Raw genomic sequence first — 16,012 nt, forward strand, 5'->3', positions numbered from 1 at the left:
TCCCGTCACAATAAAAAGTCACGCTCTGAAATCTTTTCTGTTCGTGCAAAAAAAACAGAGGTTTGGGTTATTAGTCAAAAAGCTAATGTGTGACACCATAATCTCACTGGTGTGATTACACTTTCACACTTTGTGTTATAAAAAACTGCTCAACAAAGATTTTTAGGAACTACTTGAAAATAAACTATGCAAATCCCATGCCTTACGGGTTGATGCTTGCTAAAGCCTTAGTGACACGCACCCCTACGAGGTTTGACCAATACAGGTGATGCGGGTTTTTGAGGTTGCAGAAAGGAGTGGCCGGATCTTAGCGGCAGGTATGTCTTGGCTCGTACGGCCACCTCAAGGGGTGTCATAAAAATAGAATGTACAATTGTATTGTTCAGTGTTCAAGAAGCTAATGGGAAGTTGCACGTTCTTATGGTACCCTCACATCACAATTGAGTTGTTAGCAAGGTCAGAGTACTGGCCCCTTACTGACCCCACATAAATCTGTTTGCATGGGATCTTCATGTGATTGATACATAAGTACGCAGAGGAATAATGAAAAATCCCTACAATGTGCCTGCGACTCACCTACCTCAACTACCCTTATTAACAGAGCCACTTGATATTTCAGACAAATTGTGGATTTTGTTGTACAAGCACCAAGTTTGGCATGGATGTATATTGATCCCCCCTTTCTGAAAAGCACAAAAGCCACAAGAAAAATCCAAAGTGTGTAAACATGGTGGCCACATTCAGTTGTTTCAAAAATATTCAATGCCTATTTGCCCCAGTCTCAACAATATTGGCTGTTCATGCACAAAATGCTGCCTTTAAACTTGAGGGACACGTTCAGAATACTATTATTTGTATATCGTACGTTTCCAACTTTAAAAACTAAGTCTAGATGACAGCCCCTAAACGTATGGAATCAACCTGGATGAATGAGAGTCTTTATAAACATATTATTTGTATATTTTATGCATATTTTAAAATCTTTAATTTTCTCGTGGCTACTATGCCTTTGTGAAAGAGGGGGTTCTTAGATACGTCTTTGCCACATTTGGGGCTGGTACCACAAAATGCACAATTATTTTATTAACTGGCTCGATTATTACGTGTCGTATAGAGCTAGATTCACTCCACGCATTGTTGAACACACATTTAACCCATGGTGTTCTCTCTGAACTGTTGCTACATGTGTTAGTCGTGACAAGGCATACCTTGTGGAAGCTTTCTCTGACAAAGACAAAGTATCTGAGAGTACAATGAGACCTGAAACTAATGTCATCCTCAGTTTTTGTGTCCATAAAATATAGAAATATGACAATTAAATCATTATGTCTTTGGTAAAGTGGAACCTCCAACATGCTCTCTTTCATTTAGAGTAGAAAGTAAGAATCCTGCAGCACACAACAGGATTGCAGACACTCAATTGTGGTGAGGAAAAACGTGTTGGGCAGCGGAGAGCAGAAGTTCTCAGCGTGCAGGAAAATGAAATTGAAAGGTGCTTCGGGTGGAATCGGTTAGTGTTGCAGGCCATCAGAGTACAAAGGCAGTCAGTCAAGCTGCCTGACCGCACAGAGACAGGAAGAAATCATTAAATGAGACGCGTTGTGGAGTGAGCCGACTGTGTGGCTCAGGCAGCATCTCATAGTTCTGACAGCTGAGGTCCAGGCCTTTAATATTTGGCCCTGTGATTCTGGAGGCAAGCGATCAATTGGTAGGTCACAGGTCAGCTCTTCCTGTAGTATAGAGCAGCAACACTTCTATTCACTTTTTTTTATTTTATTTTATTTACACTCACTCCTATATTTTGATGGATTCCTACACTTCATTTAAAATCTTAAAGAGGATTTTCTGCATTTCTTTTTTTGTTGCATTTGGGATTTTCTGATTTGATGACAGACACACATTGATAGATCTCTTTCTTTAACCCTCAGCTCTCCAGACGACTCAGCCTCCAAAGGTTTTATTTCCTCCAGAGAAACAAGACACCGTGATAGAAATCACTCCAGGTAAGAACCAAAACCATTATTTTTGCTATTAGATCACAGTTGTTACCATGTGTTATTTGTTTATTTATTTTGGTTTTTTGCTTTATTTGTGGTAGAACGTGGCTTTCTGCCTTGGTTTTCTGTCAGAATAAACAGGCTGGAGGTCCACTTAGCGCAAAACATGTTCTTACTATATATTGTCTTAAACTGTGCAACTATATTAAAAAACCTCCCCCTCATCTCTACACCATTTTCACCTGCCTTGTGCTGTTTATGGTCACAGGGGATCTAGAGCCTATTAATAATACATTTAGGGGGGGTAAACAGGAAATAATGATAAAAAAACACTTGTCAGTGCAAATAACTGAGGGCAATGCCTGTGGAGGAATCAACCTCTCCAGTGGGATGAGGAGAAAAAGATGATTGTGGAAGTGGTGCAATCTCTCATGGAAACAGAGTGGATGCCATCCAAAAGAGATTCCAGCGCACTGACAAAAATGTTTTAATGGAAGGTTTTAATCCTTGCATGGATACATAATATCTTTGTAGGATGTTGACATCTGCCCTTTGCTAGGGGTGTCAAACTCCAGGTCCCGAGGGCCAGTGTCCCATGTGTTTTCCAACCAACCTGCCACTGACGCCACTTATTGGCCAAACACACCTGATCCAGGTAATCAGCAGCAGATGAGACAAGACTTTTGGAAATTCGACTTGAGGCCTGGGGTTTGACACCCTTGAAACTAGTAAAGGTGGAATCATCTTTTTTTTCTTTTACAAGAGCCAATTTTCTAGAAAGAATGGAATTTCTTTAAAGAAGTACAGTTAAAATAGCAGCAGCTCTAGAAATGTTTTATTTGTATGGATTTTAACTTTGGTTACAAGTTTCCCAAATCTACAGAGCACAACCCTTCCCGTTATCATTGGGGCAAAGGGGGGGGGTTCTTTTTTTAACTTGTCCTGTCCAGCAGCTGAGCAAACAGATAGGAGCTGAAGCCACTTGTGTTGCACAGATTTTACTGTTACAATAGGGGGTTGTGAATCTTCTGACACAAGAGGTGTATATTTTTTTATAAACCCATTTTGTATTTGAGGGTAAACTTTACTTATATCAATTATGTTTTTCTTCATTCTTGTTGGACTGGATGGAGAAAAAAGAGAAGAAAGGGAGAGAGTGGGATGATGAGATGATGGATAAGGCTACAAAAGAAAGGGGAGAAAAAGAGGGTTAAGGAAGTAAGAGGGTAGAATCAGGAGGTCAGGGGATAGAATTACAAAGCAACAAATTCCTGGAGGTTTGTCATCATTTCTGTCAGGTGTAGATGTTAGGGGCCTGTCCACAGACACTCATAAATGACAAATATACCTGTCGGCCCAAGTGAGCTGGCACTAGGGCTAAGGTGAGAGTTTGTTTTCTGCTGTGGTGGATGATGGAATGTAAAAAAAAAAGAGGGAGCGACCCTGCACACCCCCACACCAAGACCCCTGCCAAAGGCGCGGTAGCAGTAGTTGCCAGGGCCCCCCCAGACACCTGTCCAGGACAGTAGATCAAAGGAATCTGCACACCGGGAAACCCAACATATGCTACCCAGACCTGGGTTGGAAGGACCGCCACAGGGGCCCCCAGCGCCAGAGAGCAGGGGGGCACAGGAGCATGGAGAATGCAAACTCCACCCCAGCCAGAAGAAACGCCCTGCCGTCGCACCAGGGGCCCCAACCCAGGGTTAGGTTGGGGTTTTTCTTTTGTCAGATTACTTGATCAAGATGTAGTTTGCCTTGATGTGTTTTGACCGCTGGCCTGTACTCTTCCTCAGAAAATTTTCAATGCAGTCACTATAAGGGGTCACTTTTGGTTGTAACTAAAAGACATTTAAAGTTTGTGATGGAGCTTCTTTTCTTTGTTTCCTTTGAAATATTCCTGTTTGTCACATCGTTGAGGCAGCACCTGTTTGACCTGTGAAGTAAAGTTAACAACCCACAGCACAGTCCTTATGACTGCATTTCCCATCCGATGTTTGATATTTGCTAAATCTGAGTAAGCATGAGACATGAGTTGACAGCTGAGCGTTAAGATCGGGACCGCAGTGGGATTCAGTCTTTTCCTGAGCTGACCAGCAGCCGCCATCCATCACCTTGACCTGCACATTTGCCTTCCCCCCCTACATAAAGGGCACCATGCGACCCTTCCTGCATTGGCATTGGAGTTTGGCTTTCCTCGTAAATCAGTGTCCGATATGAACTTAAGTCCTCTTGAAACTTTGCCAGCAAAGGATCCTGATCAGAATAAGTTGACCAACTTCTTAAGAGTCATGTTGTGATCTAACATCCAAGTATATATTGGAGAGCTAATGAAATGTGTGTGAAACGGCACGTCCATTAAATACACACAAAGTAGTTACAGAGAGCAGTAGAAGTAAGTCGTGACAAAAGTAATGTATGATGATACCATAACTTTATGCTGTGAGAAAGTAGAGAAAGGCATTACTTGTAATTTAGAAAACCAATAGACTTAATTACACGTGCACTAATTTGTGAATGACAACACATTTTGCCCAAAATGTAAATGTTTAATTTTTTACATTTTTTTTTCCACCAATCATTAATTTTTAAACTAATTCCACCTTGAGAAAAATGTCCATGAATTGTTTCATAGACTTACTCAACCAGTGATTTTATTGTTGTTAGTCATTTTAACCTACTTTTGTGAGTTAGTATTTTTGTTGTTCTAGTCTTTGTGAGGCACACAGGTCTCTGATCTGTCTCTGTTTTTTTCTGTTTTTAAAAGTAAATAGCTGAAATTTTCATTTTTACAGAGTAAACTTAAAGCTGAGAGCACAGTGGAGAAGTGGTTAGCGGTCTCACCTCACTGCGAGAAGGTCCTAGTTCAAATCCCAACCTTTGATCTAAATGTAAAATTTTCCTAGCTACATTTGTCACTTCAGATGTTATTTTTTACTTCGGCAAGGGCTATAAAGAAAGTAATCTTTATGCAAAATTACAATTCTGTGACAGTGATCTAGTGATCAATTACATCAGATCTTTGTTTTCATTCTATAATAGTGGACGTGTTTTTCTACGAAGGTTTGAAATTTGAGAGTTTAAGTAGGAGAAAAAAGACTGAAACTGTTCATGTCTGTCTGAGAAAGGTGTAGAAAGTGTGTAGTGAGGGATCTTACAACCTTGAAATATCAACAATCCTTCTTCTCCAAGGCTGCGTTCTTTGTATTAAAAATTCCCACTCTTATCCTCTTTTGATCTATTTTCAAAGCATTCTAGTGGTCTTTTAGTTGTGATCATACCGTTCTTTATATATGTCCTAAATTATGTGAAAAATGCCACAACAACATGTTAAAATCCCCCAAAACACCATTTTCATTGGTGTTTTTTATATATATAACTGCTTAAAACGGTCAACATCTGAGAACTTGGCTGCTTGTGAGCAGAAAAATCCTCCAGGTGCCCAAGAACCAGAGGCTGCATTTCAGATTTGTATAACCTTTCCCCCATAATGTCAGGTAGTCCTGCATTACCTGGAGTTTAGGCCACAGCTGCTCTCCCACTGTCACCACACCAACTGTTAGAGCTGTTTTTACAAAACCCCTGAAAGGTCATCACCTGCCTCTGTGGGGAATCTGCACGGGTCAGCTTTAGCCACAGAATAGCAGAAGCACTGCTGGCAGGAATTCAGTGTCTTGGACAAGGTGGCTGTAAGAAAATGGATCTTTAAGCGCTCAGCAGGCCTCCTGCTTTGTATCAGTCTGCACTCTGTCCTTTTGGCTCCTGCTGCTATTTTGTTCTTTCATCTTGTCGGTTAAAAAGTGACTTAAAGCAGATATGTTCTCTGCAGAGGTCAGCCAGGGCATGCACTGATGAGGTTAGACTGAGACCCTTTCTGCATGTTTTTATGTGAGACTTCTATCCTTTTAAGATTCAGAAGCGTTTAAAGAAGTCCAATTCACACCTGGAATTGTACTTTTGTGTTCGAGTCCAAGAAAAACAAGCGATTGCTGTGAGGATCTCATTAGGATCTGCTTGTGTACCAAACAGAGTGCGTTGTGTTCTGCGACCGGCCCGCTTGGCTGCCTTCTTCGCCAGCTGTGTCTGTGTGCACGTTGGGGTGCACGAGTGCGTGCATGCGTGAGCACGTCCTGCTGTTCCGTGGTCCCTCCGACAATGTCAGCACTGTAGGCAGAAATGTGTGCGTACAAGCCCACATGATTGCGGCTGCGCGTTTCTATTAACTCCAGATTGATGTAGTAACAAATAGACCCGGAGGCCTGTGCACACTGATTGCAGCAGGGACACCTTTTAATGGGCACCGCAATACAACCCCATCCACACACACACATATTGAGACACACCAGCACAGACTCACACACAAGCAGTCACAGTTTGACCCTGCAGTACATTTTTAATTATCTTCTTGTTTAAACCTGGGGGAGGATTCACAACAACTGTGCTTTTGTCTTCTTTTTCCTCACATTTCCTACCTTTTCTGCTTCAGTCTCTTTTTTTCTTCAGATGACAGAGTTGCATTGTCTTCTTGTTAGATGTTCATCTCTTTCCTTCACTTTCTCCGTTGTTATTTAAACACAAAACATTATCTTTGCTCTTCTAATACAGTTTCTGGCTGCAAAGAAAAAGGCGGGAAATACCTTTTTTTTTTTACATGTAATAGAAAGTTTGCCAGTTATAAAAGACAAAGTTTCGTTGTTAAGGCAGTTGTTTTTTTCTTTTTTCTTTGTTTAAATAGGTGTGGAAGTCTTGAGGAAGTAAAACTGCTGCAAACTATGGGTTTTGGGGGATGTGATGTAAATGCAAGGCTCAGAAAATGCTCTATATTTTGGAGCCTCCCAGACTTTTACCTCCATAACAATCAAGGCCAACATTAAAGTAATAAAAGAAACAACATTTTCGGAAATCATCATCTCTGGAGAGCATTCATATTTAACAGATAACTGAAAAAACAATTGATCCTGATAATTGGAATTGATTTCACATTGTAGCCATGACTATCTCAAGTTGAAATAAATGAAAACAGGTCATCAGGATGTTTTTAGAGTTTTTTTCCCTTTTTTGTGTTTGGATTAAAAAAAGAGAAACAAGAAATGTCCTTTATTGTTTCATCCCTGATTTCCTGATCTAGTTTCAGAAAACTGACTTGGTTTTTGTATTAAAATAAAAATAAAAACCTTATGGAGCAAATGAAACAATATTTACATATTACGGGAGAAATGACTGCTAATGTTAAAACCTAGACAGAAAAACTTGGACTGCAGTTCTTTTTCTGAAGAGATTTGAGAACCAAAGATTCAATATTTGCTTTGAAGATGCTTCTGGAGAAGAACAGAGAAGGAGCTGCATTGTAGATCTAGAGAAAGCCCATGACAGGAAACAGAGAGAGGAGCTGTGGTGAGATGTGACGGATGAGTTGAAGATGGTTCTCTTTGGGAGTCACCCGGATGAATCAGAGGAACTCCAGCTTATGGTAGATGTTTTGGAGATAAATGCAGGGAAACAGACTGATATGGTTTGGAAACATTGAGAGGAAGCAAGACAAAGAAGAAGAAACTCCAATTAATTAGGAATACAATATTTACAATAGTACAAAAAAATATTGACTAATAAATGTAGATATTTGAGCAACAATATTGTCAATGTTATATTAAGGTGCTGTAATAGCACACACATTTTACTGTAGTAATAGAAATGTAGTGAAGTGTTAAAATACCATTGATTTCATTTAATGAGACTAAATGTGTATATTTTTAAATCATGCTCTTCAGCCCTTTATAGCCAAATCTCTACAGAATAACATTATCATTATGTAGACTCTGTTGTGTCTGCCTTTTTATGGAAGATCATTTGTAATAATTGCATTTCTGTAAATTACATGTATATTTAAAGTCTGCATCTGGGTAAAATAACGATTACAATTTTTTTTTAATTCAGTGTCGATGAAAAAAGAGCACAGCAGCAAACATAAAGTGCAAACTTTAAAAACGCTGTGTTGTCTTTGTTTCCAGATAAAAAAGAATAGCATATGCTCCAAGCCTGAAGGCTTATGTAGACTGAGGGGATTTTCTGTGATGTGTTCTAAAATGCAGAAAAACAAATTACAACTCAAATTAAACAGAAGTAGCAGAACGGTTAAATACGTCTGTTAGATTCCTCCAATATCTTCTGCAACAATTTGAGATTTATTTTAAAAGCTTCTTTAAATATTTATTTTATTCTCTTGACATCTGTTGAAATTAGCAAAACATTTCTTATGCTTGATTTCAAATGTGTTGCTTAAAGTTTTTAAAGGGGCTTTTGCTTTCAGAGTAAACTATATCTATATGTATGGTAATATATTACCTTTGGCACACTAAAGAATGAATTTATTATATAATATTAGTTAATTTGCAGCTCATTTCCTTACCCGGAAGTAACATAACTCGATCTCTGAGGCTCCGCCTTTCGCTCCTTGTGGGTGCCGCCCATTTCACGATGTCATCCTAGAGCCGGTCTCGGCAGCGTGTCTGCGTTTCGCTACGAAAACAAACAACGGCTCAACTTTTGCAGAGATGGATGTGCATGTTGTGCAGATAAAAGGAAAGCTTTTTTGCCTATCACCTCTAGCTCCACGGATGAAGTGTGTGTGTGCGTGTGTGTTAGCCTGAGGGCGATGCTTCCTGGAATGGGCTGTTCCTCAGTTAGTGACGTCATAATGTGACAACCCACTGGTTTTTGTGGATCAGGAGGGGCTGGTGGTCAGACCACAGATTTGAGAGGGATACTCAAAAATGCGTAAATGAATCAAAATACCGATTTGGGGTCATTCCGTGAGAAATTAACATTTAGTATTTGGAAAGCTCAGCTCGCTCATGCCTTTCCTCACACAGTGTAGGAGAGGCCTTTGGGTTTTTGCTTACAAGTCAGAAATGAACACTTAAAAGCTCAAAAAATTTGATTTTGCATGATTTAGGCATCTTTCTGCAAACTTCTTCCCTTAAACGTCTTCCTGTAAACGTCTTCCTGTAAATGTCTATTTGTAAATGTCTTTTTTTTGTAAATGTCTCCCTGACCCTGAACATATTCTGGAATCTTGCACACAAACAAGCATCCTCAGCATTCAGCCTCACGCTCCTTACTTTTTTTCTTGTTCTTCTCTCACATCCTTAATCTTGGGGTGTCAGGTGTGATATTTCAATTTTTCCAAGACTCAACGCCGTGAGTTTGTGGCTAAATTAGTTCATGAATCACAAAGCGATCGTAGAGATGTTTTGTTTTGGGGTGGGGAAAATGAATCCCCAAATAACGACAAAAAATAGAATCATTACCCTTATCATTCCTTGAACTCCAAAAATAAACATTGGAGACTTTTTTCTGTAATTGTTTAAGTAAAGATTCAGTGACTTTTTTGTGTCAATTATTTTTAAAAAATAAGACTGTGTGCCTTTCTCCACTCTCTTTAGCTGCTACTCTTCAGTCCTGTCAGCATTTGGAAAGCTCAGCTCTCTCATGCCTTTCCTCACACAGTGCAGGAAGGTCTTTGGGTTTTTGCCTATAAGTCAGACGACCCTTCAACTCTGAGGTCTGTGACTCTTAACTTGATCTAATAAAAAATACGAAAATAAATTATAATATTTATAACTAATTTTCACATGTAAACCACCAGAAAATGATGCTATCCTGTGATTATAGGTCACTTTTGCAACCCTTATAAGTTAGACTGACAAGTATTGGATGCAGCAGTCTAAGCTCTGACAGACAGAATTATATAGAAGCAAGCTTTCCCTGTCTTACTCCAGTTGTCTCTCCGTCTAACTCTGACTTTTCCCTCTGTCTCTGCGTTTTATCTGCCTCGGTCCTTACCTCTATCAGCTTCTCATCACTTGTCTGCCACCGTTCCCCTGATTTGAGTTCGCACCTCTAACTGCCCCTTTGTCTTTCCCTCTCAGCCCCCTCAGTCTTCTCATTGCTGTCCTTCAAACGCAAAAGTGCTGTGTCATTATTCCCGTAAAAACTGCCACAGACAGATAACAGGAGGTGAGAATCAAATGCAGGAGAGGTCTTTAAGCATCGAATTGCCGTTGGTGTTAGCAGCTGTTAGTCATCCTTCAGTAAATCCAGAAACTCACAGCAGAACACTTGAGTGGAGGAGCACTGAAATGTGACATTATCTACAAGAAAACCACACATTATTATCTGTCTACTTATAACAAAGAGACTTTTAAAAAGGAGCAGCTAGAATAAAGTGGCATTTAGGAGAAAAATAAATAGCAGGGTTTGAAAAAAGACACGAAAACAAGGAAAAAATACCTTATGGCTGAAAGATAGTGCACAGTAATAGAAGGTGCAGGTCCTTCAAAGCAGACGCCACTGCATTTTTGTGCACACTCATGAATCCTTTCACAGCTGCTCAAAAAATAAAGTTTCACATTTAATGTGATTGTTTTAAAAGTGTTTCAAATCAGTGACAATGAATAATTGTTTCAGTGTTAATATAAAATCGTTTTTTCTTCTGTTATACAGTAAATAATTTAGTTAAACTAATAAATCTACATTTGGAGTATTATGCCTGATGCTTTGGTCACAAATACAACTGCCACCGCGCGATGGGGGGGGGGGGGCATCAGCAGAATCTTAAGGCCCGTACACACCGGGACGAATATTCGCCAGGAGTTATTCGCCAGCGTTTTTCGCCACGTTTTTTGTGTTCACACCCAGGCGATTTTCGCTGACGATGAGCCGAGCGAACATGCAATTTTATTCCCTGACATTAGATGGCGCTTAATGTAAACAGAAATACTCCTGTACACAAGGTGGCGCTGCGCAACTTTACGCTTCTTAAAGTCGCTTTTCACTCAGAAGAAGAGAGCAAGTATTTATGCGCTTGTCAGAATCTTCCACTTTCGGCTTCTCCCATCAGGGGTCGCCACAGCGAACAAGTCGCATGGTAAATTTGGCAATGTTTTACGCCGGATGCCCTTCCTGACGCAACCTTCTCAAGCCGGGCTTGGAACCGGCAGAGGTAGAGAAGGGAACAGGGAGCAGCCCGGAGTCGAACCCGGGTTTCACGGACGGAAGGCGCCGCAAACCAGCACGAGCTAAACTGGCTCCCCTCTAAACTGGCTCCCCTGAATACTGGCTCTACCTGAATACTATCAATGCCGCATCAATGTCGTCTCCTCATTCCTATGCAGGACCCTTGGTGGCCAGGATCGCCAGGTTGACCTCTGGTCACCCACGGGCCATGTCATCAGCCCTGATCAAGTGCCCGCGCTGCTACTGTACGATTTCTAACAATTGGATAATAGCAGTGGGGCAGCACGAATTTGGTGACCCTCCTATCAGTCAATTATCACACTCCTGCCTTCCTGCCACCAGATTGCCAACACGTAAAATTCAAATGTGCCCATGAAGAAACCGTCTGGTCACAGTAAAATTGTCCTTTTTCTCAAAACCTCCGCGGCCTTCCTGCTACCAACCTGTCACTGGACTGCTAACAAACGACACTCGAATGCGCCCGGGTGGCCGCGAAGAAACCATCCAGTCCCTTTTTCTCAGAACCTCCGCGGCCACAGGGCGGCGTGTAAAAATGCGATTGCCACGTCCTGATTACAAATGCCGCCACGTGGCCACCTGCCGATTTCACTGAAAAACTGGCATTTAGGTCAGCGCACGGTGGCATTTTGGAATATGTGACTGCAGTGTAAACCATTGTTTTCGGACTAAAAATCCTTTGCACATTTTCTGTCCAGTTTTTTTCAATCAGAAGTTTGCCTACAGAACACATGCTGGTAGACCCACTGCAAAAGAATTGACAAACTGACTTTAAAAGTAAACTCATTAGTTCAGTACATTTGTACCTACCACCTTGTGTTACCAAACTTTTTAATCTCTGTGAACAAATATTACACACATTTTTAAATTACTCTCTGCGCATGAAAGTACACAAAAGGCCACCTGACGTTCATCAACTCCATCAATGTCACAAGGTTTCATATTAAGAGGAAAGCGCACTTCGTTAGGTTTCTTCATTTCGATTTTCTTTGACAGACAACAGATTAGAGAAGTCAAAGTTGTGCGGGAGGCGAAGGAGCATCAAAGAGAGTGAGAAAATAATTGCAGGTGAAAGGATAATCAATATGACAAAAGTACAATAAAGAATGGATTTTGTTCTTTTCTTTGTTCCTGCTTTCATTTGTCATCAGGGGTACTCATAAATATGGTAATCGGCTTTTGTTTGTAAGCCTCGTGAGGAACAAATGACTGATGGAGTGAGAGCAAGGAGGGGGGGGGACTTTTTCTATGAAACTAGTTGAGTCATGTTTGTGGATGTAAATGCAGCCATCTGTGCTGCAGCTTTTATGTGTTTTCATTTTAAAGTCACCCGGGTTCATTCAACCTTCATCCAGCCGTGTGACACAAAGTCAGTTCTACACATTTGGACATACTTTGTATAAAACATACCTGTATTTCCATTAACTTAGCGAAATTCCATTATATTCAACATTACTTGTTTGTTTAATCTCATCTTTGAGAATGAATCTCAAACTGCAATCTCAGGTGCTTTAGTCTTTAGTTTGAGGTTTGGCATTGTAATAGTCCTTCAGCAACCTCTTAACTTTCTTTTTACCAGGGTCCGGATGAATATTGGATTCTGATTGGCTGCAGATTGAAAAGGGATGTATCACACCTAAAAAAGAAGTTCCGGTCGTAGCGTCTAAAACGTCTACATCACTGCGCTTGCCTAAACGCCATTTCGTATTCCAATTATTAACATTAAAACAGCAACGATAACAAAAAACAGGCTGTGAAATTTTTATCACAGCAACGAGGCAGTAGAAAAAATGGGTGATTTTATTGTTTACTTTAACCTGTTTGGTTGAATGTGATCATTTTAAAGACTGGAATGCAGCAGAAAAGAAAGAAAGAAAATAATCCAAGAAGGAGGAAACAAGACATGAGGAGGAATTGAATTATGTAGACTTTAGACTAAACAAACTTTTGCTTCATCATATGGACAAATACAAGTGCTTATAAGTGAACCTTCACTCTGAACTTATGCTTTTTTTTAACCTATCATAGCGATCAGCATATACAATATATTGCATTCCTTTGCTGCAGCCTTCAAGCCGTTGCCATGACAACGCGTCAAACCGCGTATCAAATAGTCCGTTTTTGGTGAAAAAGCGATTTAAACCCAAAAGGTAACAATAATCAAGGACTAAAAATTGATTAAATGGACGTTTCTTTCGTAAGTGACCATGGTACATGCAGGATGATGCCCTCTGATGTGTCCGTTTGAGTCAGACGGCTGCTTCTCGCAAAAGTCTATTAATTTCCAACATAATGATGTTGCTTGTCATGAGATTTCTTCCTCAGGTCAAGATGTCACAGCATTTAAGTTCTTCATAGAGACATTCATGGTTGAGAAAGACTAAAGAGCAGCTTCATGGATGTAGTCGGGGAAGGTGCTGCAAAGGAGAGGATTAAATGGAGGCAGATGATTCGCCATGGCTACGCTTAAGGGGAGCAACTGAAGGACAAAGACAAAGATTAAAAGTTTAACAGTCACATTTGGCTCCTTCAGCTTTTCTGATGGTTTGGTGGAAACTGTTTCCAGCATGAAGTTTTAGCAGTCCGCTGGTCTTTCTCTGGACTAGAACATCATGGCTCACCTTTTTTCATGGTCATATTGATGAATGTTGGGTTTCCAAACCATTTCTAGCAATAAATAAGTAAACATCTCCAAATGATGACGCCTCCACCCTCGTGCTTGACTGTGAAATGAATGCAGAAACTTAGTTGTTTTTTTCAGTAATGCAGCTTCCCATTATATTTAAGTATTGGCAAACTTTATAAATCTGTTACAGCTTACAGTTTATCAAACGCTGTCATGAAGAATTTGAATAAAAATATTCAGTCTTTTTCTGAAGTTTCCTCAAATGCATCTGATTTCTGACTTTGAGATGAATTTCCTGTGAGTCCAGTTTATCAGCTACTGTCAATGGTATTTCAATGCGATCAAAAACATATTTTTAATTTGTCTGGCATAACCTTTCTCTCTCTTCTTTTGATTTGATCAAAATAAATTCTCTGGACCAACAAACTGCCAAAAAAATTCAAAAATATTAACGCTTTTTAAAATTATTGTCAGATATCTTAGTTCTGACATGAGCAGAAAGTTGTTTTTAAACTTTTACTCCAAACTGATGCTTTTTGATGCAGTTCTTCCTAAGTATGGCAGCCAGAAAAAGGAAAGAAGCTTCTCTCCTCCGTGCCTCTGAGCATGACTGGATGTGAATAGTTTAATCGTACCTTGCAGCATCTCTTGAAGGAGTCTCCAGCACTTGATGTGTTTCTCTCTGCATTTCAGTGACAGTTTCATCTGCAATCAGCTGGCTTCAGCTGAAAATGTCTTCAATTTTACAAGATCGCTCCCAACAGTTTGCAGTTTGGTCTGGAAAAATGATCTTTGTAATTCAAGGACTCACTGAGTTTTCTTTTCATGGATGACTTCAGAAGCTGATGTTGTGTGCAGAGAAAAAAGACACTTAATGCCCCGTCTACTGTCATCTCTGTGTCTTCATCACTGTCTAATTATTCCCCTGCTGTTTCAGCACTCCCATCTCCATCATCTTTAAGCCCCCCCTTCCATCTCACTCTTAGACAAGGGTCCTGCAGAGCTGAAATTGGGTTTTGAGAAAGTAACCTTCTGTGCTAGTTCACCTGAGCTTGTTCTCTGTGGAGCTGAGAGAAGGTAAAACTGCTGCTGCTGCTGCTGTGAGAACTAGGAGCTTTCTAAAGGTTCAACACCAGAAAACATTTTGGTTTAGGTGAAACAAACAGCTTCAGGTTGTTTTTAAAAATGCAGTCAAAGTGAGCTTTTTCAATGAGTGGGTTAGTGGCAACAGACCTAATGAGGTTAACAATAGGTCGTCATGTAGATAGGTTTAAAAATGATCTTTTGTTATGTTCATCAGGAGGCAGCATTTTGGTTGAATTTGAACATAATCGAGACTTGTTAGGTGGGTTCCTTTAAAACCCCACTCCAATGAAATCATGTTTCTCTCAACGTATCCTTCAGGCGTTTTCTCATGATGGAGTACATATAATAAGAAAATTGCATTTCTGAGTGTTGCTTTACTAAAATGTTGTGAATCAGGAGCAGACAAAAACAATATGTTTAAAAAAGATTTTATTTGTGACAAAGAAAGTATTCTGTCCTAAAAACGTATGGATTTTGTGCTCAAGACAGTTTAATTACATTCAAATTCTAATTAATTTTATTTCTTAGCACCTGTCATGAAGAAAGAGCAGCTCAAGGTGCTGGACTACGATAGATGGCGCTGTCCGCCCTGTCCTCCTGTTGGCCGGGGTGTCAGCATCTAAGCAGCACCAGCACAACTCATCCCCAGCACCTCCTGCCCCACCGCCCCCCAACCCCCGGGTCCAATATGCCCAACGTGAGCACACCGGGCCGGGCGGCTCGGAGGACCCGAAGAGGTTAAGATGTAAAAAAGTACAACTTGACAAAAAAGCATTAAACAAATAAATACGTGATACAATATAATATTAAAATATAAGGGTAAAATTCTTGATCCCACATACGAGATCTAATTTAAAGCTGAATCAAATCGATGTGTCTTTAACTTCTTTTTAAAAACCTCGACAGTGGATGAGGCCATCCACATAATCATAATTAAAGGACGACTGGGAATGCTTTTAGAATAGACCAAAAAGTGTCCAGAGTTGGTCTTTAAGCAGGAAGTGGTGCTCTGTTCCCTCCCTGCTGCTGCTGCTGCTGAAGATTCGGATAACTCTGTCACTTTGGCCCTCTGACAGCTCTGGCAGTTTGCATTAACAAAGCACGGCCAGAGTGCCTTGAGAAAATGTGTGAAAGTTGGATGGAGGTCAGCGATGTGCCGGTGCGCCTGTGATGAGCTGACCTCATAGCACTGCCAAAGAGCGGCAAGAGAACATGGCAGTGCTGGTCTGAGGTCAGTGCAGCAGAGAATTGCAGTGACACTTGACTGTCA

General features: G+C 40.5%; 1 protein-coding gene across 1 annotated transcript in view; it reads left to right on the forward strand.

Moving 5' to 3' along the window:
• The window catches only part of il1rapl2 (interleukin 1 receptor accessory protein-like 2), a 437,033-nt gene that overhangs the window by 362,777 nt on the left and 58,244 nt on the right, over nt 1-16,012 (forward strand). The window contains exon 9 of the mRNA XM_020706755.3: nt 1,929-2,003. Within this exon, the coding sequence (XP_020562414.1) occupies nt 1,929-2,003 (75 nt within the window). The remainder of the gene's footprint in view (nt 1-1,928; nt 2,004-16,012) is intronic.

The sequence above is a fragment of the Oryzias latipes genome, chromosome 10 (genome assembly GCF_053564925.1).
Source record: "Oryzias latipes strain Hd-rR chromosome 10, Olatipes_Hd-rR_3.1".
Taxonomy (NCBI): Eukaryota; Metazoa; Chordata; class Actinopteri; order Beloniformes; family Adrianichthyidae; genus Oryzias; species Oryzias latipes.